This window comes from Rutilus rutilus, assembly GCF_951802725.1.
Source record: "Rutilus rutilus genome assembly, chromosome: 20".
NCBI lineage: Eukaryota > Metazoa > Chordata > Actinopteri > Cypriniformes > Leuciscidae > Rutilus > Rutilus rutilus.
In genome coordinates this window covers 30,558,710-30,585,636 of record NC_140225.1, presented here as the reverse complement: position 1 = coordinate 30,585,636, position 26,927 = coordinate 30,558,710, and the positions used below count along the sequence as shown (strand labels likewise).

The 26,927-nt window shown below is 39.6% G+C and overlaps 1 protein-coding gene across 3 annotated transcripts; it reads left to right on the top strand.

Moving 5' to 3' along the window:
* Nucleotides 1-422: 422 nt before the first annotated feature.
* znf318 (zinc finger protein 318) lies at nucleotides 423-26,391 on the top strand. 3 transcript variants are annotated; one of them, XR_014625656.1, is made up of 13 exons: nucleotides 423-849; nucleotides 1,382-1,497; nucleotides 5,992-6,637; nucleotides 8,071-9,346; nucleotides 15,793-15,890; nucleotides 16,088-16,187; nucleotides 16,277-16,566; nucleotides 21,866-22,057; nucleotides 22,168-22,255; nucleotides 22,566-22,684; nucleotides 22,801-25,676; nucleotides 25,792-25,997; nucleotides 26,101-26,391. XR_014625656.1 is itself a non-coding variant. In XM_084392293.1 (11 exons), exons 1-11 carry the CDS (start codon nucleotides 631-633, stop codon nucleotides 25,660-25,662), a joined length of 6,006 nt encoding a protein of 2,001 aa, XP_084248419.1. In that variant the 5' UTR covers nucleotides 423-630; the 3' UTR covers nucleotides 25,663-26,391. The 3 variants fall into 3 exon arrangements, 1 of the variants encoding a protein (XP_084248419.1); XR_014625657.1 differs by having other exon boundaries at nucleotides 22,801-25,997; XM_084392293.1 differs by having other exon boundaries at nucleotides 22,801-26,391.
* Nucleotides 26,392-26,927: the final 536 nt, after the last annotated feature.

The following is a 26,927-nucleotide window of genomic DNA, read 5'->3' as shown; positions in this document are numbered from 1 at the left end:
TTCAGTTTATTGTAATTCTGACTCCGGGTCTTCTTTCAAACATCTGGTCCTGGGGTCCTAAACTGTTACCCCCTAACAACACACACACACACACACACACATATATATTCAGGATTCATTGATGAATAAAAAGTTGAAAAGAACAGCATTTATTCAAAATAGAAATCTTTTCTGACAATTTAAATCCTTAATTTCACTTTTTATTAATTTAACACATCCTTGCTGAATAAAAGTATTAATTTCTTTCAAAAAAATAATAATTAATCACTGGTAGTGTATATTGTTACAAAAGATTTATCTTTTAAATATATATTTTGTAATAAATATTAGTGCTTTTGATTCTTACAATTTTATTTAGGAGACTCAATAAACAAAACGATGCTGTATCGCCGCGTTTGATTGGTTGATCTTAGCTTGACGTCAGATCCTGTGAATGCGGGCCAATGGCGGCACAGGAAGCGACCACAGAGAGCGTTGTTCGACTGTAATGCATACGCTCTCATTCATATTTTCTCTGAACAGGGAGTTTTTTGTTGAATGCACATTTACTTTTTGCAGGGATAACCGCTATCCCGCAACCGGGATAATAAGGAATCGACTCCGACGCGGAAACAGCGGTTAAGCGTCGTTATGTATCGCGGTTCTAGGCCGCAAAGAGGCGGCTATCATCCTCCGCCGTCTCGCGGATTCGGGCCTCGTCCCGGACCCGGACCAGGCCACCCTTCAGACCGGGGACACCACGCTCCTCCGGACCCGTACCGGCGCTCTTCCCCGCGGAGGAGATACTCCCCAGGAGCAAGAGATCCGCCCGATGAATACAGAGGAGCGCGGCCACAAAGAGGCTATGGGGTATGAAGAGAAACTAAACACTGCAGTAATGCAACTTACTCTCTGGTAGTGCCTTGTTTTACACCGACAACACACTATAAAGTGGCCGTTTTTCTACCATGTTTTTCGGATGTACATTACGGTAACATCATGTGGTTCTGTGGAGTACCACGTATACGTAAATAGCATGTGAAGATGGAAATAAAGTACTATCGCAGTGCCGTCGCATTCCGTTATATAACGTTTAGGTTACTTGTCGTGTACCAATAACAAAGTACGTTGGTGCCATGCGTTTATAGACCGAATGCAATGATGCAAAGTGTCATATAAAACACTATGGTATTATTATACCACAATGATATTGACATCTGATATCAGTAGTGTACCATGGTAAAACTGTGCATGTGTGCCTTGCTTCTCGAGAGCAGTCAGAGCCTACCATTTATTTAATAATTATGTCCAGTAAAAGTGAAAAGTCCAGTAAAAATGTTTTTGTTTGTTTATTTGATTCATTCCATGTGTGAGTTAGGTATGTTATCTTTTTCCTAAACAGAGGTACAGTCCATCGCCTCCTCGTGGTCTCCCCGCTGATCACAGTCTGGTCATAACTGTGGGCAATGAGCTGAACCATCCATCAGGCTATAAAGGGGCAGAGGCTCCTTATGTGCGGTAAGAGATGCAACCTAGTGATTGAACTATATGTTGACTGCTAAGGCTGGAATACACTGCATGTACACTGCATGCACTAAAATCCTAAATTGATTTTAAAACACTAGGGTCATTCCATGTCAAATCATTATTAGTATTTTTTTTCCCAAAGAAAGATTCAAACGTGTCATGAAATAATCCCATGCAAATTGTGTCATATATTCCAAGTGTTCTGAAGGTGCACGTAGGGTTTGGCGAGAAACAAACGGAAAAGATAATTTACTAAGCGAAAATCTTGACCTCGCCGTTGCAGGCCTGTACACACTCGCGAGTGCGCAGCAGTTCACGGCGCCCAGGAAAATATATATATTTTTTTACATAGATAGGATTTCAGCTATAATAAACTTTAATAACACAAGCCCTACAGTATAAACTTCATCTCTGTTGTGCTCCGGTCGTCAGACAGTCAGAATGAACGCTAAGAGCAAATAATGTAGGCCTATATACCAAAGTCAATGTATAATTCTTTTCTTTTTGTATTGGCATTTAAAGAGATTTAATTTACAGCTAATTTAAATATTGATGCATTTTATTTATAATTAATTTTTTAGCACTTGGGTATGGTAAGGTATGGCTGCCCGTGCCGCACAAACGCCCTTGGCTTACATTTATTTATATATTTATTTTGTGGAGGGCGAGCGCTGTGTCTATAACGAGCTGGGGTTTGTGTCACCCTGTGCTCACCTGGAGTGTGAAGTCCCGCTCTGGATGCAGTTTGTAGCATGTCATCCACCTCTGCATCATCCCGATGACCTCCATGCACCTTCCCAGCAGTTCGGCACACTCAAACGCTGGCTTTGGTGTGCTGCAAACTCCAGGTCACAACTCGCACGGCTCGAAGCTGTAGCTTCACTACAGAGGAGGCCATTTGTATTAGCTTTCGTTGCTTGCTTGAGCGGCCTCCAACCTTAGATCTTGTCTCTCCTCTCACACTTTTGTCATCTTTAAGCTGCTCCAGTGTTTTAGCGATTTCTCTGTAGGCTCTACACACACGTTTGATAGCTATTGTTCGTATGAACCATCTTGTTGGACATATGGCCAGTAAGGTAACTATGTCATCGCAGCCAAACATGGACTCCTAGAGATCCTTGCGCTTTGCTGATTCATGGATTACCACAGCTTCACCCTGAACAAAGTCAATTGAATCTGTGATGAGACCCACCTCAGCGCAGTCTCCTGCAGAACTAGGTCAAGAGAATGGTTGGCACAGTGGATGAAGAGGGACGCTAGGCATGTTTTTCTAAGCCATGAACAACCGAAAACTGTTAGAAGCTCCATCGAAACGATGTCCATGGAGATGTTCAGTCTGAGAAAAACATCTTTGATGGACTTGAACAGGGGTCGGGAGCACTGTAAAATCCAAGTAATGCGGAGTGAATATCCAAGTTCTCGTCCACATACTGCAGCGTCAGTGCGAACTGCTCGATTGTACTGGAGTCTGTGGTTCCATCAGCTGTGAGTCCATAGTACGGACTATTTGTGGCATACACGTTGAATAGCGCAGGCATGCGGTTGAATGACTTCATTCTGGATTGTGTCTGAGAGCCAGTTATCTCTCCTCTGAATCCACTCTCTCTCTCTATGTTCAAGCATCATGTCATACAAAATGCCATCACGGGTGCTGTCACCCCGAAAAGACACCCGCTTCTTTCCGAGGAAGGACGCTTACCTGAACATTAGCTTCAAAACATGCCTTGCTGTGTCTTGAGTTTTGGCAGGCGTCAGATAAAATGCCAGTAACTGGGGTGTTTTGTAGAGCAGCGTTGTTGTATTTTATTTATTTTTTTGAATGGCATCACAATGAAGTTTAGACTTTTCATGCTCGTTGAATATTTCTGTGGCTTTCCGTCAGTTTGTAAAACCTCCCTTGACAAAACTGCTGTCAAACCTTACACTGTGTTCACTGATGAGACGTTTCTCCACTGCTTTCACAGACTGAAACACACAGCGCGATCATCTTCCTCAATTATAATGCAGCCACTTCCATAAAAAAAAAAAAAAAAAACGAATGAACGAGAAAGCATCTCTAAAGCATCTCAACCATTATTTTTTAGCCCCTCCACACATGGCAGCATCATTATTTTAATTTCATAAGGATATTGGTAGGTCAGTGACTGTTCAAAAATGGGGAAAAGCACTTCTTGTATTTTTTGCCCTAAGTTTGCTTGCCTGTAACTCAAGAAGTATTAAAGATATCTTAATATTCTTTTATAATTTGTTTTTAACAAAGAGTTCTTTTGGGATCTTCATTTTAAAGTGAATTCAGTGTGGCTCAATCCCAGAGATATGGAGATCTTAATGTGGCTCCATGAGTAAATTGGTAAATTGTACACATGTTCAGTGGCCAAAAACCAAATGTGGTTCACTTTGCATACAGCTGATATATTTTTTTTAACAACAAATATCAACACAATTGCATAGATAGAACATACTTGTCTGAGTGCCATAAATATTGTTTTTCTGCATGACTGTCACTTAAAAAGTATTAGATATCGCAGTATGATTTTTAGATTCTGGCTTAAACTTTCCTTTTGAAATCTTAATTTTAAACAAAAAAAGTACAAAGTAATAGCTGTTTGAAGGGTTACCTACATTTGGGTTTTTTGACCATTAAAATTGGTCAAATTTAACAATTTGAACATGGAGTCGCATTGGGATCCCCATTTCTATGTTCTTAAACCATATAGGACCTTAAAAATGAAGATTCAAAAGAACAGTTTATTAATGAGAATCTACTAGAAGGATATTAAGATATCTTTAATACTTTAAGTTACAGTCATGCAAACTTTAGGAAAAGAATATTAAAGGGGTCATATAATGTCATTTTTGTACAAGCTAATATGATTCTTTAGGGTCTAAATTAAAAGTTTGTAATATACTTTCATTAAAAATTCTCATTAGTATTGTAAGAAAACACTCATTTTACCTGGTCAAAAACAGCTCTGTTTTCAGCACGCCGTTTCAGTGCATGTGTCTTTAAATGATAATGAGCTTTGCTCACCCCGCCCCTCTGTTCTGTGCGTACACCGTTTAAAATAATAATACAAAAACCATAACGCGTTGTTCATTATAAACGTGGGATTATGAATTATATTGAGAACGTCGTACATAGAAAATGTACTGTTTTGTCTGTGTTTGAAACGCTGCTGTCAATCAGCCATCGTGGGAGGGGCGTCGATATTGTGACGTCACAATATCGAACAGCTTGATTTGAGACAGGAGGAAACATATACGAAGATTAAAAAAAAACACTGGATGGATTTTTATCATTTTATGATGGTTGTGTACAGGCACTGCCAACACACATTTCAGTACAATCAACTTGTAAAAGTGCATGTACCATTATATGACCCCTTTAATCTATTATTTAAAGAATATTAAATATGGGCATTGTAAACTAAATGACGGTACGCTAAAAGGATCACATACTAAAATACTTTCACGTCATTCCGAACACACGCAACTCGCACAGAAACGTGCATTGACAAATGTAAACAATATGTATTCTAACATCAGCTCAGAATACCAAAAAATACTCTATGCAATCAAGTCAGGCTGGCCCTCATCTGCACAGCAAATAGGTAAAAAAATAAAATAAAAAAACACCTGGGCAAAGGTCATGTAGTGTATTCCAACTTTTCTTTGCCTGTTTTGAGAATGAAAGCTGTCAATTAATAGAAGTGTTTGAAAATCTTCCAACAGTCTTTTCAATGGATATTGCACATTTTGTGTTGTCATATTTGTACATAATATTTTAAGAAAATGTAATTAACTTCTCTCTTAGCAATTAAATTGTATCATGTTGTATTTAGAGTCCTACTCTCCAAGTATCGCCATCATCGGGCTTACACATTTTTTTTATGCAAGACTTTTTGTTCACATCATGCTAGAATGTGATGGAGGTGTAAATCCATTTATCCTTTAAAAAATACAACAATAATGCAACAAATTGAATTTCAGAAACAACTGGCCTTCCTGCCTATTTAAAAAATAGAAAATGTTCTCAAATTTTGCTTACATGGAGCAGCACTTGCTCAAACTCTTTTATTTTTCCTCTACATCCTATTCAAAGTTAGTATAGGCAGCGTTCTCTGATGCAGCATAAACTCTAGTGCAGGGGTTCTCAACTCTGGCCCTCGAGATCCATTTTCCTGTAGAGTTTAGCTCCAAAACCCTAATAAAACACACCTGAACAAGCTAATCAAGGTCTTCAGGTCCTGCTAGAAAGCTACAGGCCGGTGAGTTTAATCAGGGTTGGAGCTAAACTGCAGGAAAGTGGATCTCGAGAGCCAGAGGTGCCCACCCCTGCCCTGCAATATTCAATACCACAGCGCTTGAAGCAATCATGTGTAATTATGGAAATATGTTTACTTGAGCCCAGAGACTCAGTAGATTTGAAATTGTTTGCTTTGTACTTCAGTGGCATTTTTATGATGTGGTGATTTCTGTTGACAGGGATTATGGTGCAGGAGAATCACACTATAATAAGCCCTATTACTCTCCACGGAGGTCAAGCCATGATGGACACAGCGATAGGGGTTCGAGGAGGCGCAGTGTTAGTCGCGGCCGGAGCAGGGGCAGGAGTCGCAGTCCTGGCTACGCGCGCAGCAAAAGTCGACCGCGCAGCCGGAGTCGGAGCTACAGTCGCGGCAGGAGTCCCGAACGAGCGAAGAGCCGTGCGCGAAGCAAGAGCAGAACCCGTGCGAGGAGCTACAGTAGAAGTAGAAGCAGAAGCAGAAGCGGAAGTCGTGGACGCAATAAGAGTAGAGCCAGGAGCAGGGCAAGGAGCAAGAGCCGGCCACGAAGCCGCAGCCGAGAAAGGAGTCGAAGCAGGGCGAGAAGCAGAGCAAGGAGTCATGCTAGGAGCCGCAGTGTCAGTCGTAGTGGTAGCAGTAGCAGCAGCGGCTCCAGCAGGAGTCGTCACAGCAGCGTCAACAAGAGAGTCAAATCAGGTAAATTTAGGGCGCAAGAGGAGGACTTTACTGAGCTTGAGAAGGCTCGGAGACGCAAGGAAATTCAGGATATGCTTGTGAAGCCGGCAAAGTCAATTTTGAAGAAAAGAATGGATTCCTCCGAGACGGATTCTCCCATGCTAGTGCAGGTAACTACCTCTCATTATGTCTTGGGAAATTATTATTTGACAGTGAAAATGTACAGGTCACATTTAAATCAAAAGCTATTATTGTTTAATATTAATTCTTCACATCAGGCATTGCAGTCTCAATTTAAGAGACTCAAGCCAGAAACATACTTCACACAAGACGTGCATGATTTCATATCAGGGATGAACTGATATGTAAATTCTGGACGCTGATGATAATTGTTTTCTTGTTATGGCTGATAATAAAATTAATCTAAATAAAGTAAAAATTAAATAAAAAATAAAAGAAGCAGGGTTCGTACAAGGTGCTTAAAGAAGTACTTGAATTTTACTTTTTGACATTTAAGTCGTGGAAAACCCTTGAAAACAGCCATATTTATGAAGAGGTACTTAAAAAGTGCTTTACTTAAAATACAATATATTTTTTCGAAAATAAAAACAAAAAATACAATATTTTCACGCAAAATTAACACTGCAGCCTGTCTGATAATACGAAGTACAGCAACATTATAATATCAAATATTATTTATTGAACAATAATAGCCATTATAAACTTTGTATTTAATATATATTATTAAATATGTTGTAAGTTTTATTTTGGATACCTTATATCTGTAATTTGAGTTTTAAAAATCCTTAAATACAAAAGATGATATGATATCTTGGATTGTAGTCCTTGAAAACCAAAAAAGTAGTGCTTAAAAAAGTCATTATAAATGCTTCAAGTGAATCATGGGGTCACAACATTAACAATGCAGTATGAAAAATGGACATTCATTGGAGAATTGTTTTTAATTATTTAAGTGAGTATTAAATGATGGAGTGGATAATCTAAATGTTGAAACAAGAATGAGAATGAACGATTAAAAGTCGTCTGAAAACCGATATGGTTCGGATATATTGTGGAGCATCTCTAATGGAGAATCATAGTGGCGATAGTTACCTTCAAATATCTGTGGTTGACCTGAAAGAGGAAACAATTTATGCTAATGGAGGCAATTGCAATCGTGCACTGCTTTTTAATTTGTAGTTTGACACGGTTTGTTGTTGTGGTCTTTAGTTGGTCATCCTACACCTTCATTGTGTTCCCTTCCAATTATATGTATGTGAATGTGGGAGGCAGGAACCCAAGTTTGGTGAAATCTGCCCTGCAAATTTGAATTGCATGAAGACACGTGACCAATAGAAGATTGATGTGTCATAGCTTGACTTTACAGCAAACTGTAAGTCTGCAGGATTGCAGTAAAGCGGAGTGCATTGCTTATAATACATCCCAAACATAAAAATAAAATGTTTTTTAAAAAGCCACAGACTGTGGAATGTGTCTCTTTCAAAGTCTAGTGTGACCATGGCTTTAGTTGGTCATTAAGTTGGCTTTACTCTTTGAATGTAAAGAAAGATTTAATGATGATGCTTTAATCAATGTATTTCAGAATAGTGATTCTCCTCGAAGAAATCCAGACGGTGGTCTTTCACATGAGGCAGAACAGCTTCTCTGTGCGCTTTCCAAAACCATGGATCCAGACTTGTTTGCATCCATGCTGGGGAAAACTTCTGATGGTAATGTTCTTGAAGAGCTGATTGGCAAGCTCCAGCCAGGCGGAGAGGGTGGAAGTGACTTGCTCTTCCCTTACGAGAAAGGAAGACAGAAGGCAGAACTCACAGAGTTGCTTGGAATGATAGCAGGGGCAGCCCATTCTCAGAAAAAGAGTCTAACAGATATTGAAGATGAAGAGAAATTTCTCTATGGAGATGAAGAGGGTGATGAGGTGAAACCTGCTAAGGAGGTTCCAGCAGATTCCAGCTTTCCAGACACAAGTTTCCCACAGTCTTGTGATCTTCAGAGAAGAGAACATGGCTCTGCACCTTACACTTTTGGCCATACTGCAGAAAATGTGACGAGCCATTCGCAGAGAGACAACAGGCATCATTCCTCGGCCACACCTGAGATACACGCCAAGGAAGAACCTGAGGACTTCCCACCTGGAGTTGGGCCACAGGACGTCAAGGTGAGGAAGGAGGTAGAGGAATATGAAAAGATACAAGATTTGCTGAAAACAATTGGCTTAGACCTGGGTGTGGCCGAAATAAGCAAGATGGCCGCCAGGACGCAAGAGCGCCTCCACGGTGCCGCCCCTGTAAAGAAGACACCAGCTGGCCGGCAGTCGGATAGAAAGCACCGGAGCCGTAGTAGGAGTTACAGCAGCAGCAGTGGAAGCAGCAGGAGCTCCAGTCGCAGTCGGAGTAGCAGCCGAAGCAGAAGCAGGGGAAGCCGAAGTAGCAGTTTCAATCGCACTTCAAAACAGAGCCGGAAAAAGCAAGTTTCCCCAGAACAGAGATCTCCACGCTCACATAGTCAGAACAAGAAAGAGCCTCAACCTGCCGTCACAGAAAGCAGATGGCCTACGACACCCACTGTGGGTCCTGCGACACAGGCATATCCTTCCCAACCCAGCCTCCCGGCACATCAAGTGCCCCCATACCCTCCCCCACGGGGAGTAATGCCGCCTGACTTCCCTCCACACGGTTACGATGCATATGGCAATTATGTTCCATATATGCCCCCGGGATGGCCGATGTACCCACCTCCAGGTATGCCAGTACCTCCTCCCAGTCCAATGGATCCCTACAACCTACCTACCTTTGAGCGACCCTTTCTTAAAGTGATTAAAGCTGGGACAAGTGAGAGTAAAAACGACAATAAAAAAGGTAAGTGACCTTCTAAAGTAGTCACCTTCATTTATATATAGCGCTTTTAACAATACAGATTGTACTCGGCCTCTTCACAAGAAGTTGCTTGAATGAGTAGTTCATAGCCATTATGTACTCACCTTCATGCCATTCCAAACCGTATGCTGTTCGGGGCTCAAGACTGTGACCAAATGGTCGCATTTTGTGGGCTTTTTTCTTGCCGGTGCGAGTCAATTTTGTTAGAGGTTGCACTGGTGCAACCACCACATTGCCCAACTAATAAGAACTGCCTTTTATGTTGCATATGAAATAGATCAAATGGCAAACAAAACAAAACAAAAGCGGAACGAAACCTCAGTACTTGTTTGAGTTGCGTAGTGCGGGCAGTTTATCAGCTCAGACCAATAATAGACAGTGCAGTGCAGTACCTGCGACTGCGAGCTCAGGACAGGTACTCTCGGGACGATCTCGATCTTGTGACACTGTTTCTACACAGCGCTGGGAGATCCAGTGAGGAAGCGTTTGAATTTGACCAAGAATTGTCTGTTATAAACCATATCAGATCAAACAGTGCTGACCAGGAGAAACATTGTGCCATGAACAAACAAGTTATAGAAGGCTTTTCAGTCCACAAATCACCAACATTCATCATGGATTTAATGAAGCAATGCTAACTGCAACCATGATATTGTGGCAGAAATAGTCTAATGTATACATTATTCATTTCAGGGTTCGTACCACCTTTTGAGAATGAAATTCAAGCACTTTTCAAGGACTTTCAAGTGCTTCACATTTTTTCCAGCACTTAAAAGCTCCAAATATTACCTAACTTAAATGTTATTTTTAATGAGATGACCAACAATAAAAATAAAATGTTCTCTATAAAAATTAGGTTTTTACATGTTACTGTTATTAATAAGTAAGTTTTATCTGCATCCCAACTCAAGCTCAGTGCTTTACTTTCAAATGTGCATTTCCAAGAAATAAACATGTAATATTAGTTACTGCACTTATTAATGCAAAACAATTGTCATTTTATGATTGACATAAATCATATGTCAATCATAAAATTGATTTATTTAAATTTATCCCCCCCCCCCCCCCCCCCCCCCCCCCCCCACCGCCAAATCAGGTGCTGGCACCAGCACCACCATCTGTAGAACTTAGTGGCGCCGGTGCTACTGCTCTCAAATGTTAGGGCCCGTCCACACGGAGACGCGTTTCGCTGTATACGTATAAATTTTTTATCGTATTGGCGTTTCGTCCACACGGATCCGGCGTTTTGGGAGACTGAAACCGCTATTTTTTGAAACCGGGTCCCAAAGTGGATAAATCTGAAAACGACACCCTTGCGGTTTCGTGTGTACAGCCAATCCGTATATTTTGTGAAACGATGATGTCATCACATCACGTGTCGTCTGTGTCACGAGTAACAGCAACAACAATAAAGGCGGACGTATATGATCGTATTCGTGCTGCAGAAGCTACTAAGCCTACTAGCTTTATTACAGCAAAATCTATTGCTTCTCTGCAACTGTGGTGAGCAAAAAGCGATAATCTTTGTCTTCTTCTTCTTGGTTCGTATCATAGGTTCGTATACAGCGCGCAAGGTTATGCGCATGCTCAAAGTCTTCTTCTCCGTGTATAGTGTATCTCTGTGGCAGAATTACAGCGCCCTATACTGGTCTGGCATATATACTACACCGTTTTCAGTCGGTTTCAGTGGTTTCGTGTGTACGCAGATATTTCTTGAGACGATGCCGTGTTTACGTAATTTTTTTTTTGAACGAGAAAAAAAAAAATATCGGATCGGGAACGCACCGGCTTCGTGTGGACGTGGCCTTAGTCTGGAGCCCTTTTGTTGGTTCAGTGGATCAGTTTTTGAAGAATTGTCTCACAGGTGTATTCTGTACAATGACTGTGCATAGTCTGTCAAGCTAATAAATGATCACAAATGCACCATAAAGCAGGTCTTATCTAGATGTTGTAGGCCATCTGATAACTTTGTGTTAGAAACAACATAATTTAAATTCATTGTTCTCTGAAAATCCAGTCTACTGCAGCTCTCAATTCTGATTTTCTGTCCAGCATATTTGACTTGGCATATTGCGTTTGCTTAGAACAAATGCAAGAAGCAAAGTTCCGTTATGATTCCGTTTCTGCTTATCGGTTCCAATTCTTATTGATTCCTAATTTTGATTCCTATAAGGTATGAAAAAAAAAATATATATTTAAAAAATACATACATACATACATACATACATACATACTTACTTATTTATTTATTTATTTATTTATTTATTTATTTAAACATTTTCAGGTATTCAGGTACAGAAACTGTACTCAAATGTAAAATAACACCTCACTTTATGAACAAATTATATATTACAAATATAGTTACAACAATTCAGTTAAAAAACAGAGAGTGAATTTTCTCTTTTGTTGTTTGATTAAGGTTATTATAGAGACGGCAGAAGGATTATTATTAGGCTGTTATACATGCGTTTGTCAACTGTTCACTGACAACTGACAAAGGTTCGATAGGTGATCTGGGAAATGCTAACTTTAGCCTGCTAGCATTGAAAGCATACCCTCCCTGCAAATCACCGTCCAAAGCCATGCCTCCTCCAAAACACATAAATGCGCACAGACCAGAAGCAAGACGACCAGAGTAAAAATTAAATTAGATGCAAGTCTTGGTTGTGTAGTTATCAAAACGGTGGCACAGTGTTTGGGGGGTGTAAATTAGGGTGACCACCATCAAACAAACCAAATGTGGGGCGATTATAAGTTTGTGTGGGACATGTTACGAACACTAAAACATAACCTGAAACTGTTATAATGTCTATCTAACTTAATAAAAACATTTGTATTCTGCCTTTCAGCTGATAAAAGTTCTTTGTTCTTTAGACCCTTCCAGAAAACACATTACATCACTATGTAACATAACATGTCTTTTATTTTACATGTCATTTAAATTCAACATCACTGAGCCCAAAGGCAGCAGGCATCAAGCAGATAACTATTTTTGAAACAGTTATGACCAAGTCCAACTAAAATCCAACAAAAATAAGCAATAAATAAAATATAAAACAACATGAAATTAGATCATTGACAGTCTTATAGCCCAGTGGTTCTCAACTCCAGTCCTCGGGACCCACTGCTCTGCACATTTTGTATGTCTCCCTTATTTAACACACCTGAACCAGATCATCAGCTCATTAGGAGAGACTCCATGAACTGAACTGAGTGTGTCAGATAAGAGAGACATACAAAATGTGCAGAGCGGTGGGTCCTGAGGACTGGAGTTGAGAACCATATAGCCTATATTAAGAATATATTAAATCAAAAACTCATATTTTTAGAAAGGATGTGATTTAAAACAACCACAGCAGGCAACAAGTTGATCAATTCTGTTAAATTAAAATTTTAATTGACCGAATTATCCATTTGTTCTCTGACAGGGAACACATGGAACGAATCACCGCTCCACATTTTGATTGACAGCTGTCACAACCTAGTGACGGTGTTTACTCCTTTCTTTTCAAACATTGGATAGGATTTTAAAAAACGGCTGTTGTATTTGTACTTCTGATGAAGCGCTGTTAAATATAGGTGAAAAACTACACCGCAAAAAGAATAATTAAAATGCTTTCTTAAAAAGGGAAAAGAACGCATGCACGTTCTCTTTATGATAAACAAATAGACTGATGAAAGTAAGGGATATTTTCTCAATATGCGACGTGCGGCACAAGGGGTGAAAATGCTGTGCGGTAACAACGCAAAGCGGGACGGGTGGTCACCCTAGTGTAAATACATTTTTAAATAAAATAATAATAAACGAGGCTCAAACATCCATTTCGTAACAGACAAGCGTGTTAATTTGAGCACTTCTGTCAATGAAACATCACACTAAAGCCTTGAAATAAATATCAGTAAATAATATCAACTTAAATAATATAATAAAGTTAAATATTTAAAAAACATTTGTTTTATATTTCCACACAAAGACGCGCGATAAGCCTACCGCTCTGCGCTTGGAGAGGGATCAGGGATGTGGGACACGAGCAGGAAAGAGCTCTTTTCTATGACCTTCATGTTTTCTACTTGTTGTTAAAGGGGTCATATAATGCCATTTTTGTACAAGCTAATATGATTCTTTAGGGTCTAAATTAAAAGTTTGTAATATACTTTAATTAAAAATTCTCATTAGTATTGTAAGAAAACACTAATTTTACCTGGTCAAAAACAGCTCTGTTTTCAGCACGCCGTTTCAGTGCATGTGTCTTTAAATGATAATGAGCTTTGCTCACCCCGCCCCTCTGTTCTGTGGGTACACCGTATTAGACATTCTCTGACCGTATCTAACACAATAACCACGTGTTATTCGTTATAAACGTGGGATTATGAATTATATTGAGAACGTCGTACATAGAAAACATGCCGTAATGTACCCTGAGTGTAAACCTTAGACGCATTCATCATGAAGCCTGCAGCAAGGTTTGCAAATTTCGCAAAGATTAATATAAATACTAATATAAAGGTTAATAAAACATTACACTCACATCTTCTGGAGGTTCAGCAGGAACACGTTGGTACCGATCCGTTTTTTCTCGTTTGTGAAGCTGTCTGGTGTGAAATGATTCGTGCAAACATGAAAGCACAGATGATCGTGGGGAATCCCCGTGAGGGAATCCCCGCGTCAATCCTTTGGGCATATCGCTTCAAAAACAAAACTCAGCCACTGCTTCTATAACGGCTCAGATTTAGGAACATCCAAATGACTGCTGTGTTCCTTATTACATCTAAGAACAGAACACCACAATCGCGTAGACGCCATTCTACTCCAGCATATCAACAATGGCGGACTACTATGACGACGGCTGTCACAGCTTGCTCAGGGCGGGTCTTGTGTTGAAACACGGCTGTCAATCACAATAGCGGGAGGGGCGTACGATCTTATGACGTCACAATATCGAACGGCTTGATTTCAGAGATGGTCAAACATATAAGGAGATTAAAACAAAACCACTGGATGGATTTTTATCATGATAGGATGGTTGTGTACAGGCACTGCCAACAGACATTTCAGTGCAATCAACTTGTAAAAGTGCATGTACCATTATATGACCCCTTTAAAAGGTCTGAAGAGTGAATTTTATCTTCCACAAGGACAAGGCCATGTCGGCTATGTTTGATTTTGTGCTGCCAGAGAAAGCGAAACTAAAATCAGCCGCACGTGTAAAACGCGCTTTACAAATAAACTTGACGCGCCTTGCCAAGTATAATAACAAGCACAAATGGTGTTAAAAAGAATTTGACGTGCAAGTAAAAAGGTACCGTGAGTGAAGATTTGGGAAAAGAAACGAGATTCCATGTCCAGTGGAATAACTAATGGCATATTGTTAAATTCGCTGATAATCGGGTGACCAGATCGCAAAACAGAATACAAAGCCGACAGAGCTTAAATTTATGGCCTCACGCACAACTCTCTCATTCGTCACGAATCCAAACGTTTCCATGGCTTTAACATTTAATTGCTAACCTATTATTTCTTTTGTAAACAAAGCTTTGTGCTTCACTCCTGTCATAATATTAATGTAAAACAAACTTTAAACTTAATGGTTTAAAGTCATGTTCAAATACACACAAAGGAATGGATACGAGGAATCAATTTTAATTTTATATCCGATTCTGAATTTGAATTCCCAACCCTTAAATGGTGTCAGTGATATCAAACCTGGGTCACGGCATTGAAGCAGCTTTTTGTTTGTTTGTTTGTTTTCTAACAAGAATCTGAGCAAGAGCTTTTTTGGAGCTTTTACAGACGTGGTCACGGTGAATTATCAGGGCTCAACAATAGGGACTGCCCTGCCCGATGGCCTGGGCCCAGTGTTGAAGATGTTAAGGACAGTTGACTGAATTGTTTATCATTTGCATGTGTATTTACGTCTTGCCAATTAAAACATTCAAGCCGCTTAAAACAATTAAAACAAAAGAACACTCGAAAAAAAAAAACTAAATTCTGTATTCGCGTGACGTTTTCTGTTCGCACACGGAAAGCATGCACACAGAAATCACTCGCTGCTCTTGACTGAGTCATTTCTGTAGCTTTAATAAGGATTCATCCATATTTATTTTATACAGCGCAGACTATGCAGTGTTACTTTACATTGAAGTATTATGGGTTAAAAAAACAATGAAAACAATATTTATGGGGCAAGTAAAAATGTGAACCACTGATCCGACCGGGCCAGAAGAAAAAATCCTTAGCATTTTAGCCCTGGTTATGGGAAAAAGCGAAGTGAAAATTCTTCAAAAGTGTCTCCTTTTTTTTGTGTTGCATAGAAGACACAAGTCATGGTTTCAGAATGACATGTTGGTGAGCAAATGATGAGAGATTTTTAGGTGATTTAGACTTAGGACATTACAGTTAAACTAACATGATTTGATGATCCTTTCAGCACCTTCTAAATTGGATCCTGTGGCCTCTAAAGCGATCACCACTGACATTAAGATGAAAGAAATGGAAGATAAGAATACAGCCAGCGAAAAACAAAAGGTAATTCCCATGAAATTTGAAGGAACTATTGCATTTGTAGGGTTGGGAATCAAGAACTGTTTCTTTTTTTTCTTTTCTTTGGCTTTCTTTGATCAGAAGCAAAATTGTTAAATACCTCATGATTCACATCTCTGGGTTTTTTTTATGGCTTTTTTGCTGATGAGTAAAATTAAGGTTTTAATAAAATTCTGTCTTAGGTCATGGAAGAGCTTGAAAAACTAAAAAAGGAAAAAATATTCCGACATAAGAGAAAAGAAAATCTTTTAAAGGATGTGGAGACATTGAGAAAGCAGCAAGGTATGTCCCTCTAAGTGCAAATTGAAAGTGTTTTCTTTATAATATTTAAGGGCTCATTGTATTATACAGTGTTTGTTTTGAACCTTTAGGGGAGCTTCTTCGTAAGAAGCGAAGGGAGAAGGATGGACACAAGGACCCTCTTCTTAAAGAGCTCGGTCAGCTCCAAGAGGATGCGATGGCCCAAATCTCTAAGTTGCGTGCTGAACAGAGAGAGGCAGATCAAAAACATGAAGAGCTGGTCAAAGTTGCACTTATTCTCGGTATAGACTACAAAGACTCGAAGATCTCTGGGGACTATGTGCAGCAGCCCCCTCAGAGTAAGAAGGATTCGGCCAGAAGCCCAGAGAAATCAGGGGCCAAAACCAGCACATACACTAAGGTAGAGTTGCTAATTCTGTTATAGGAAAGGTACTTGCACTTGATTGGCTTTTTCATAGTCAAATCTTATGGTGTGTTCAAATCATGTCGGAAAGATCCTATTTGATCGCACATGAACGCAACCACAAAGTCGTAAATACAAGTGGGAAGCTTTGGATTTTCTTTGAGTCCCGGGGTCTGTTCTTCGTACCTTGCTTAATACATCTGAGATGATTTGACAGATGCCAGATCTTCTAATCGTGCTAACTGATCTCTGGCTAAGTCTGAGATTACTGCGTGTTCTTGTGTTCATTAGTAAGGGCAGCTATATCGATACTCGAAACCATGATCAGTAATGCAGTGATTGGCTGGCGGCAGCAACGTAATGACATCATACTAAAACAGAACATCACACACCTGACGAAAAACTTGCCAAATTTCTAGACCTTTTTAAGGAAACAGCCAAGCCACTAAATGACATAAAAGTTATAATAGATAAATGAGTGTGTTCTGTTTGTTACACGATTTCCAATTATTTCCATTATTTCATGATTTCTAGTATTTGTACAGGCTTTACATTTTTGTTGTACATGCATTAGCAATTCATTTAATTTTACCTGTGAAGCAGATTTGTTGTGTGACTACAGTAATGAGTCTAAGGGTCAAGAACATTTTTATCAGCATCAAGCCACTCCCATAATACCCGTCACCGTTCAAATTAATGCACGGCATAGACTTCACTGTACATTATGAGTATGAGATTATGAGTAAAACTGCCTGTCTCTATATTATGATACACAACATTATAATATCAAATTTGCTAATTAATTTTTATATTATTAGGCTATTTTAAATTATTATAGTCCTTGGTTCGTAAGGGTACTCTTGTAAGAAAGTAGCCGTGGCTGGGGCAGACTTTAAGTATCCCCTCCGCTTAAAGATGCGATCTAATCCTGTTTACATTAAATAAGCCTGTTCCCGAGCAGGTTTGAGCTTATGGACCTGATGCTAGGATAGCAACTCCAGGATGAGCTTCGAAGAATCTAATAATCCTGGATCATGTCAAATCGTCAACAGTGAAATCCAGCTAATTGAGTAATCCACGTATGAAGAACAGGCCCCTGGTCTTAACGAGCGCAGGGGGTGTGTCAGTGAGAAACCAGGTGGATTACCACAATACAGACTCAATGGAGTTTACAGTAGCTTCTTAGATAAATTTAAAACAAAAAAGCAAAACACACCTGATGCGCTTTCTTTGTTCTTTACTTTCTAGAAGTAGAGTTTAAAAACCTTGCTGTGTCTTTGTGTAGTTAATTAAGAGAAAGTACACCGCCACATTGCTCCAATGAAAGTGACTCTAACGCACCTGATGTCATAAACATCAACATACAAGTAGTTATACATACATCTTCCAAACTTCCCAGGAGCAGTTGAATGCACATTCGGAAATGATCTCAAGTGGCATTTAATTCTACTCCAGGACCAGGATTGGGAAACACTGCCCAAAAGAAATCATTTAAAAGAAAAAAGAAAATATTCACAATAATTAAATTAAAGAAAGTATTTAAAATAATGTTCACATGAGATGAAGGCTCCTGTATGGAAGCTTGTTTCCGCCACTGAATAATAAATAAATAATAATAATTGCGGCTTTTTATCTCACAATTCTGACTTTTTTTCTCACAATTGCGATATATCAAGTCAGAATTGTGACTTTTTTTCTCAGAATTGCGAGATATGAAGTCAGAATTGTGAGAAATAAAGTCGCAATTCTGAGAAATAAAGTTGCAATTGCATGATATAAAGTCGCAATTCGGAGAAATAAAGTCGCAATTGCATGATATAAAGTCGCAATTCTGAGAAATAAAGTCGCAATTGGGAGATATAAAGTCAGAATTGCATGATATAAAGTCGCAATTGCGTGTTATAAAGTCAGAATTGTGAGACATAAACTTTTCTGAGGTAAAAAAAATAAATAAAAATCTGTCTTTTTTCCCCCCTTAGAATTGGACTTTAAATCTCACAATTGTGAGTTTATATCTCACAATTATGAGAAAAGATGTCAGCATTGCGAGATATAAACTCGCAATTATGTGTTATAAAGTCAGAATTGCGTGATATAAAGTCTCAATTGCGAGAAAAAAAGGTCAGAATTCTGACTTTATATCTCGCAATTCTGACTTTATAACACGCAATTGCGACTTTATTTCACGCAATTCTGACTTTATATCTCGCAATTCTGAGAAATAAAGTCAGAATTGCGAGATGTTAACTCGCAATTATGAGATAAAAAGTCACAATTATTATTCATTTATTAATTATTCAGTGGTGGAAACAAGCTTCCGTACTCCTGTCATATCAGTAGCCTGTTCAAAGCCGTTTTACTTTACATAGAGCAGAGGTCTTCAACCCTGCTCCTGGAGGGTCACTGTCCTGCAGAGTTTAGGGCCAACCCTAATCAAACACACCTGAATCAGCTCATCAAGCTCTTCAGGATCACTTGAAAATACAAACGCATGTGTGCTGAAGCAGGTTGGAACTAAACTCTGCAGGACAGTGGCCTGATTGAAGTCCTCTGACATAAGAGGGTCGGCTCATGAGGCCGAAATGTATTTGGTAATTGTTTTCACAGATGCTTTTTAGTCCAGTGGTTCTCAAACTTTTCCAGACAAGTACCACCTTTGATCAAATCAAACCATCCAAATAGCACAGTCACTGGGCAAATCTTTTTGAGTGCTAGGTTAAGGACTAGATAATGCCATATTTTGATTAAGGTAGGCCTGTTCCTGATTAATCATGCTGGATGCCTTTACAGATCTGTGGAAGGAGCCTGAAAAGTAACATTTAAAAACATGCATACGCCACAATAGCAACTTTTAGAAAGGTTTTCAATATGCATACACTCACTGACATGTAACATTGGTATCAAAGCTTGCCTTTCCTTTTAGCACCTAAATGCTTGCTTTGAGAGTAAACAGAACAACATGCTGCTACCTTTTTATTGCTCTTTATAGCACATAGAATAAAATGTGCAGCCTGAGAGTGGTCAACACCACACCAATTTGCATCCCGCCTGTGCATTGGAGTCCTAGATGCACAAAGCTATGTTTAAATTATATATGACTAAATGACTAACAGGATGATGTCGAGGATTTTGTGCAGAAATAATCCTGAGCATCATTGGCAAAAATCGTATCTTCTAAAATGTGTGGTCAGTACCACCGTTCCCTATACACAAGAGTATGCGCGAGCGTGCACTTAAAAAGCTATTTCAATACCCAGCATATTGATAGCGGCTCCCTGATCCCTGCAAAGTATATAATTGCAAGAGAACACAAAAGCATTGAATTTTTTTTCCTTTTTCTCCCATCTCGTATTTTTTTTCCATTACCATGTCCCTTTAGAGCAAGCATGGGCAAACTCTGTTCTGGAGGGCTGCTTTCCTGCAGAGTTTCCTCCAAACCTAAACAAACACCTGAAACAGCTAATTCATGTTTTCAGGATTACTAAAGGCTACAGTCAGGTGAGTTTTATCAGGGTTGGAGCTAAGCTCTGCAGGACAGTGGCCCTCCAGGACCGAGTTTGCCCATCCCTGCTTTAGAGGCTCAGTAGAAAGCATAATCTCCTTTCCGGACATAATATTCGGCTTCGGGCACATCCCTGGTTTAAGTATAGTAACTTTCCAGATTTGTGTACCACCTGAGGTACTTTGTGTACCGCTGGTGGTATCATAGCATACCACAATTTGAAAACCACTGTTTTACTCCTTACAGTACAGTACAGTAATTTACCTGGAGTCATATCTGTGAGACTTTCTTGTATTTATTTTGCAAACATTTTAGTGTGGGGGGAAAATCATCTATTTGTCTGATATTGACTAACTTCTATTTCTATTTTGAGGGGTTACTCCAAGGTAGAGACAATGTTTTTAACTCCTGCTAAATAATTACACTGGTCTAAAACACAACTGTTTGGAGATAAGCGCTGCTGGAATATTGTAATTCTGACACAGGACATCAACATCTTCTGTAATATTGGAATGCATCAATTTTAGGGATGTTATTTCTATAGCATAGGCTTGTCTACTCATAGCTGGTAGATAATTATTTCTTTAATTTTGCATGCAACCAGTTATAACTACTCCCAATACCTATTAGGGCTGTCACTTTTGTGAAAAAATCCTGTTCGATTTTTGAGACATAAGTGTTCATTGAATCAATTGTAAAATCGATCTTCCATGTCTAAAAACGTTTCCACTTTAAACGCCAAATATGGGCAAATCCACGGACAACTAACAGGCATTAGAACGAACATAAAGAGGGCGCTTGAGACGCACACAAGTCAGCAAATTTTCCTGATGATTTATTGGCGTGAAGTTTCGTGCACAATGACAAACAGGAGTGCAACATTCTCGAAAAAACAATAAGCCATAACATAAATGAAAAACATTACTGCATTCATCAACATGTTTACAATTAGAAATGTCAAACAAATTTCGCCTACGTAGGCGATTGTAGACCGTAGCCCGAATCTGTATCTGTATGCATGAGACTGTCTGAATACCGGCAGAATTCACTGTTTTGTTGTAAAAAGAGACGCATTATGCAGAAGTATAATTCGCTGTTATGTGTGTTTGTCAAAACATGCAGTTGCTGTGTGACGCGCGTTCGCTGCGGGTGTATCGTGACGAGCTGGACGCGCTCCGAGAGAAGGCCGTTAAAATCGATTCCCTATTTTCGTTTTCGAAACTTGCGTTGGTTGGTCCGATCGATTGTGCAATCGATTTTCGAATGTAAAGTGACAGCCCTAATACCTATACTATATAATGGTGATCAGAAATATTGATTTTAAGATAAATGTTTTCCTTATCTTTGTTTTTCTGCTACAGCTACTATATTAATTTATTTCTCAAAAATCGAAAGATGTTCACTGCAAAAGTGTATTGAAATCTTGAAATTTCTTGTCCTTTTTTTGCATTGGTGATTTTTGACTAATTTAATTTGTTATATAATATAAAATCCATTTCGTTGGCTTTTTAAAACCATTTATTTTACAATAGTCAATTAAATTCAAGTAGTAAACCCATTGGGTGACTTCTCCCCGACTGGAAACAGATGGCCTATTTTGCAAAGGTAAGTGTCTTATGACAAACTTTAATGATTGACAATTAGGATTTGAAGTGTTATATTCATTTCTTTGAAAAGCTTCTGCTCATTCTTTTAAACTTCGGTTCCTCGAGTATTTGATTCATTTTTTTCTTCTTTATTTTATTGCTTGCTTAGTGACTTATGCATTTTTTTGTACTGCCTAAATTAATTTAGGTAGCCTCGTCAAAAGCAAGAGCCTCTCCTGAAAAACCCAAGTCATCTCCTCAGTTGAGCAGCCATTCCCTGGACGCTGCTGAGCAGTTTGAGTACTACGATGCGGGAAACCACTGGTGTAAAAACTGCAATGTTACCAGTGGTTCAATGTTTGATTATTTCATGCATTTGCACAGCAAAACCCATAGGAAGGTATGTGTGCTCATATATATGTAATGATATCTGTTGTTTGTTTGATTTGTGAATGTTTATTTCTGCCAGTTGCATCTGCTTCAGTCATCCATTGTTTTGCTCTCCTATAGACTCTAGATCCTTATGACAGACCTTGGGCAAAATCAGAGAGTGAAAAGAAACACCCAGCTGGAAAGAGGACTTCAAAGCCAGCCAAAGGTAACGCCTTTATAAGATGGCATTGTTTGTCATAAAACACATTTATTACGTTAAAGATAAAGTGATGCATTTGGTTCAGCACATACAACTATAAGGAACTGGAATCATTAAGTGGAATCTGAGGATCAGTGAACCAGAACCGTTAAATTCTTCGTGATTCCTTTCCCTAATGTTGATTGCAGTTATAGAAACTGTAGTTTTCTTGCAGTGTGCCTCATCATTGGAACAGAGAAAGGGTAAATTACCAGCCATCAAAAATCATTACACACTATTGGTAGATATTTAATGCTTGTTGCATTCCCTCTTCTAGGCTCTGAGTTCTTGATCCCTGTGAGGGGATTCTTCTGCCAGCTATGTGAAGAGTTTGTTGGTGATCCCATTTGTGCTGAGGCCCATGTCACCTGCCATACTCACAATGAGAGATACAAGGTAACCATCACATATGATATTCATAATAGCTTTGATTAGGATTGGGATATGACTGCAATTTATTCATTTGTTTGACCAGATGTGATTGCCTCATATGTGTTTGATTTTGTCAACAGACAAAAATGTATGAAAATCCCCTCTATGAACAAAGGAGGAACCTGGACCGTCAGGCTGGCTTAGAGAGCCAAAAGAGTTCAGAGCACAAACGAAAACGTGAAGACGACGATCAGGAAATGAAGAAATCCAAACACACCAAAGGAGGAAAAATGTCAAGTAATGAAGTGGAGACAAAACCACAGAACAGCAAGGAAGAGGAGTACAAGAACCTCAAAGAGAATGAGAATAAACTTAAGGAGAAGTACAAGAAAGAGGATACAGATAAACTGAAATACAAGGAGGATGATGAGAGATTCAAGATGAAAGAGGAAGAGAGAGCGAAGTATAAAAAAGATGACGATGAACGAAACCGGCTCAAGAAAGAAGAGGAATACACATATAGGTACAGGAAGGAAGAAGGGGATAGATCCAGGTATGAAGGGGACAGATTTAGAAACAGAGATGATGATGAACATGGTCGTTATAGAGAAGAGGACGACAGATATAGATTTAGAAAGGATGACGAGAGGGGCCGATATGGTAAAGAAGAGGAGAAGGCCAAGTATGGCAGAGAAGAGGATAAGAGATACAAATACACTCGGGAGGCCGAGGATAAGAAGTCAAAATTTAAAGATGAGGACCTGGGGAAGTGGCCGAAATCAAAGTGGGACGGGGATGAAGAAAGTAACGGCAAGTATGATAAAAAGGATGATAAAACACTGCACCAGAAGGGCAAGGGTGGTTATTTCAAAGATGACCAGGAGAGCACAGGGAAGTTCAATGCTAAAGATGTCAAAGCAGAGCCAGAGAAAACCAGCGAGCCTCCTAAAGTCTTATGTGGTCCGAGCCCTGCCTTGCTTGCTAAACTTCGCAAGAAAAATGAGGATGCTGCTGGAAAAGCTGGCTTTGGGAAGTTCGGTCGGAAAAAGCCACAGAAGACAGCACTGGAGAAGGAGGCAGAGAGGATGGCGGCACAATTTTTAAAGGAAGATGAAGAGGCGCCAAATGAAAACGCAGATGTTGAGCTAGATCCTTTTACCAAGTCTATAGCTGCTGCAAAATCCATTGCTATGAAATTGTCAGGAAAGGTTGTGCTTCCCCCCTCTTGTGAATGGCTAGCATACAACGAAAATACAAGTAATCCTAATCTACCACCTCCCATATCTCCTATGGTTATTAGGAAGTCTTTTACAGGTGTGCAAAATAAACCAACACCACCTGCTGCTTGTGACAAATCTGCTGGTCCTGTAACAGGAACTCAGACGGGCCCAGCGTTGTCAGCAGACCTCATCTCCAAGGCATTTAGTGGAGAAGAGGTGCAATTAAAGCACACAAAGCCCTCTGTCAGCCCTGTAGATATCTTCAACGTATCCGCACCACTTCCATCTCCCACTGCAGCACCACTTCCATCTCCCACTGCAGCGCCAAAAGTGGTAAATGTTGCCCAGATGAAACCTGTTACTCCCAGTGAATGTGTTGTTACTCTTGAGTCCGATGTGGCTGCTCCCGGAGTGCCTGAGGATGAGCAGAAGCTCACCATAATCCTTCGTCCTCCTCCTCAGCTTCCTTCTAATGCCAGAGACCCGTCCCCCAAAATGGTAAAGCCAAAGACCACTCTTGCTGCAGGAAAAGCAAAAGATTTGTATGACATTTTTTACAGTAGTAGCTCTGCTGTTAAAACTTGTGTCAGTGCCAATGTTGGTGACAAACAAGACTCTGGATTTACACTTCCAGACAGTGGCTCCAGCTTTAAAGAGTCCAACAATAAAGACAAAAGCGCTAGTGATGTTGCTCAGAGCGAAGAACCCCCCAAGAACAAGGACTCAGAAGTTGCCCAGAAAGTGGAATACCCCATGTACGTGGATTCAAGAATTGCAGAGAGAGAAGAACACCCCAAGAATGAGGACTCAAGAGTTGGCCAAAAAGATAAACCCCCCAAGAACGAGGACTCAGAAGTTGCCCAGAGCGAAGAACCCACCAACAGGTCCTCAAGAGTTGCCCAGAGCGAAGAACCCACCAAGAACGAGGACTCAGAAGTTGCCCAGAGCGAAGAACCCACCAACAGGTCCTCAAGAGTTGCCCAGAGCGAAGAACCCACCAAGAACGAGGACTCAGAAGTTGCCCAGAGCGAAGAACCCCCCTACAGGTCCTCAAGAGTTGCCCAGAGCAAAGAGCCCACCAAGAACAGGGACTCAGAAGTTGCCCAGAAAGTGGAATCCCCCAAGTTCGTTGATTCAAGAATTGCAGAAGAAGAAGAACACCCCAAGAATGAAGACTCAAGAATTGCTCAAAAAGATGAGTCAGACAGTGACTCAAGCTGTAAAGAGTCTAACAATAAAGACAAAAGCGCTAGTGATGTTGCCCAAAGTGAAGAACCCCCAAAAAATGAGGACTCAGAAGTTGCCCAGAGCAAAGAACCCCCCAACAGGCCCTCAAGAGTTGCCCAGAGAGAAGAACCATCTAAGAACGAGGACTCAGAAGTTGCCCAGAGCGAAGAACCCCCCAACAGGTCCTCAAGAGTTGCCCAGAGCGAATTATCTCCCAAGAGCGAAGACTCGAAGGTTGGACAGAGCGAAGAATCTCCCAACACCGTGGACTCAAAATTTGAACAAGCATTTGAGGATTCATTCTTAAAACCTGAGATTCAAAAAGAAGACAACTCAAAAGAGGAAGATCTTGATCAACAAGTGCTTAAATCTGTTGAACTCTCTTTGGGGGACGTAACTGTGATGGACGTTAATAGTGTGGACACAATACAGATAAATAATGAAGAGGAAACCCCTCTGGAATCTGAGGAACCCATGTCATTCTCCCCCCTTCCTGGTTCTTTTACTGAGCAACTGAACTTGGACACATTTGAATTCAGTTTTGAGCCTTTGTAAAGGACCTTCCAAGAGTAGGTTTAGGGATGTATATGTTACCTCTGAATGTAAATAAGTGATTTTCAAGTATTCTTTGTAATTGCTTGATCCAGTTAGAATGTTTCATGTCTATTCTTAACCTTTTGGCAGGTAATGCCAGTGAAAGCGTGGACTGAAAAGCATTCATTCTGAAGTGGGTGCTGGGGAAGGAATCCCTCTAAGAGAATGAAAACTTACATCAAGTAATGAACCCTAAATATGTGTAAAAGTTTCGCTATCTTGTCAAAAGCACCTGGTGTTGAGCTACATGTTTCCGTATTTTGTTTCCAGCAGAAATCATTCCTTTTTCCCCAAAGGTAATGTAAACCATAACGAATATGATGTGTATTAAAAATTTCAGACTCTAAATCCATTTCTTCTGTTCGTTCCATTTAAATCAATGAAGATATTTTAATACAGGAGCCACAAAGATCCAGGCTCAGAGAAGAGAAATGGTGTGGAGTTCATGCTTCAAGGACATGCATTCACAACTTTGGCCAGAAAATGTCAAGGCTTGGCCTCCGTAGTTTTATTACCCTGTGCTGTGTATTGATGGCTTTTCCTTCCGGTTTCAGTCTTGTTTTTTGTTTTTTACGAGCAAATGTGTTGTTATAATGTTCACATTGCTACCATGATACTTTAGCATCTACAAATAGTTGGTGTAATTGCACAAGTTCTGTGCTAGCTCAAATAAATCACAGCAACCCTTTCTGTCTTTGCTTCTTATTAATATGCTTATTGCTGCTGTTAGACTTGTGCATTTTTTTTATTAAATTTTTTTACCTTGTGGGCCTCATTCATGAAACTGGAGAGAATGCATGTGTAAATGGTTCATAAAACTATTCTAAGGTGATTTTCCGCATTGAATTAAACCGTTTGCATAAAGCACTGTTTTATGAACTTTATACACAGAAAGCCATTCTGCTACTGTTTTATGAATGGAGCACATTGTGCTCTGTATTTAGTTATTTGCATGTGCACCAAATTTAAGTGTAGATGTAAATGCTAGTTTTTATTACAAATTTCACACTAATATGCTTTTGTTATAACTGCTTTCGTTGAACATGAAATTACTGAACTTGTAAACTGCTTGTTTATATAATTGTGCAGTGTTTGCATACAAATCGTTTTCCACATATGAGTAAATACTGAAAGGAATAATTAAACCTGAATATTAATAATAAGGTATTAGGAATATCACTGTTGAGAGAGGACTTTTCTAGAGATATAGATTGACTTGTTTACAT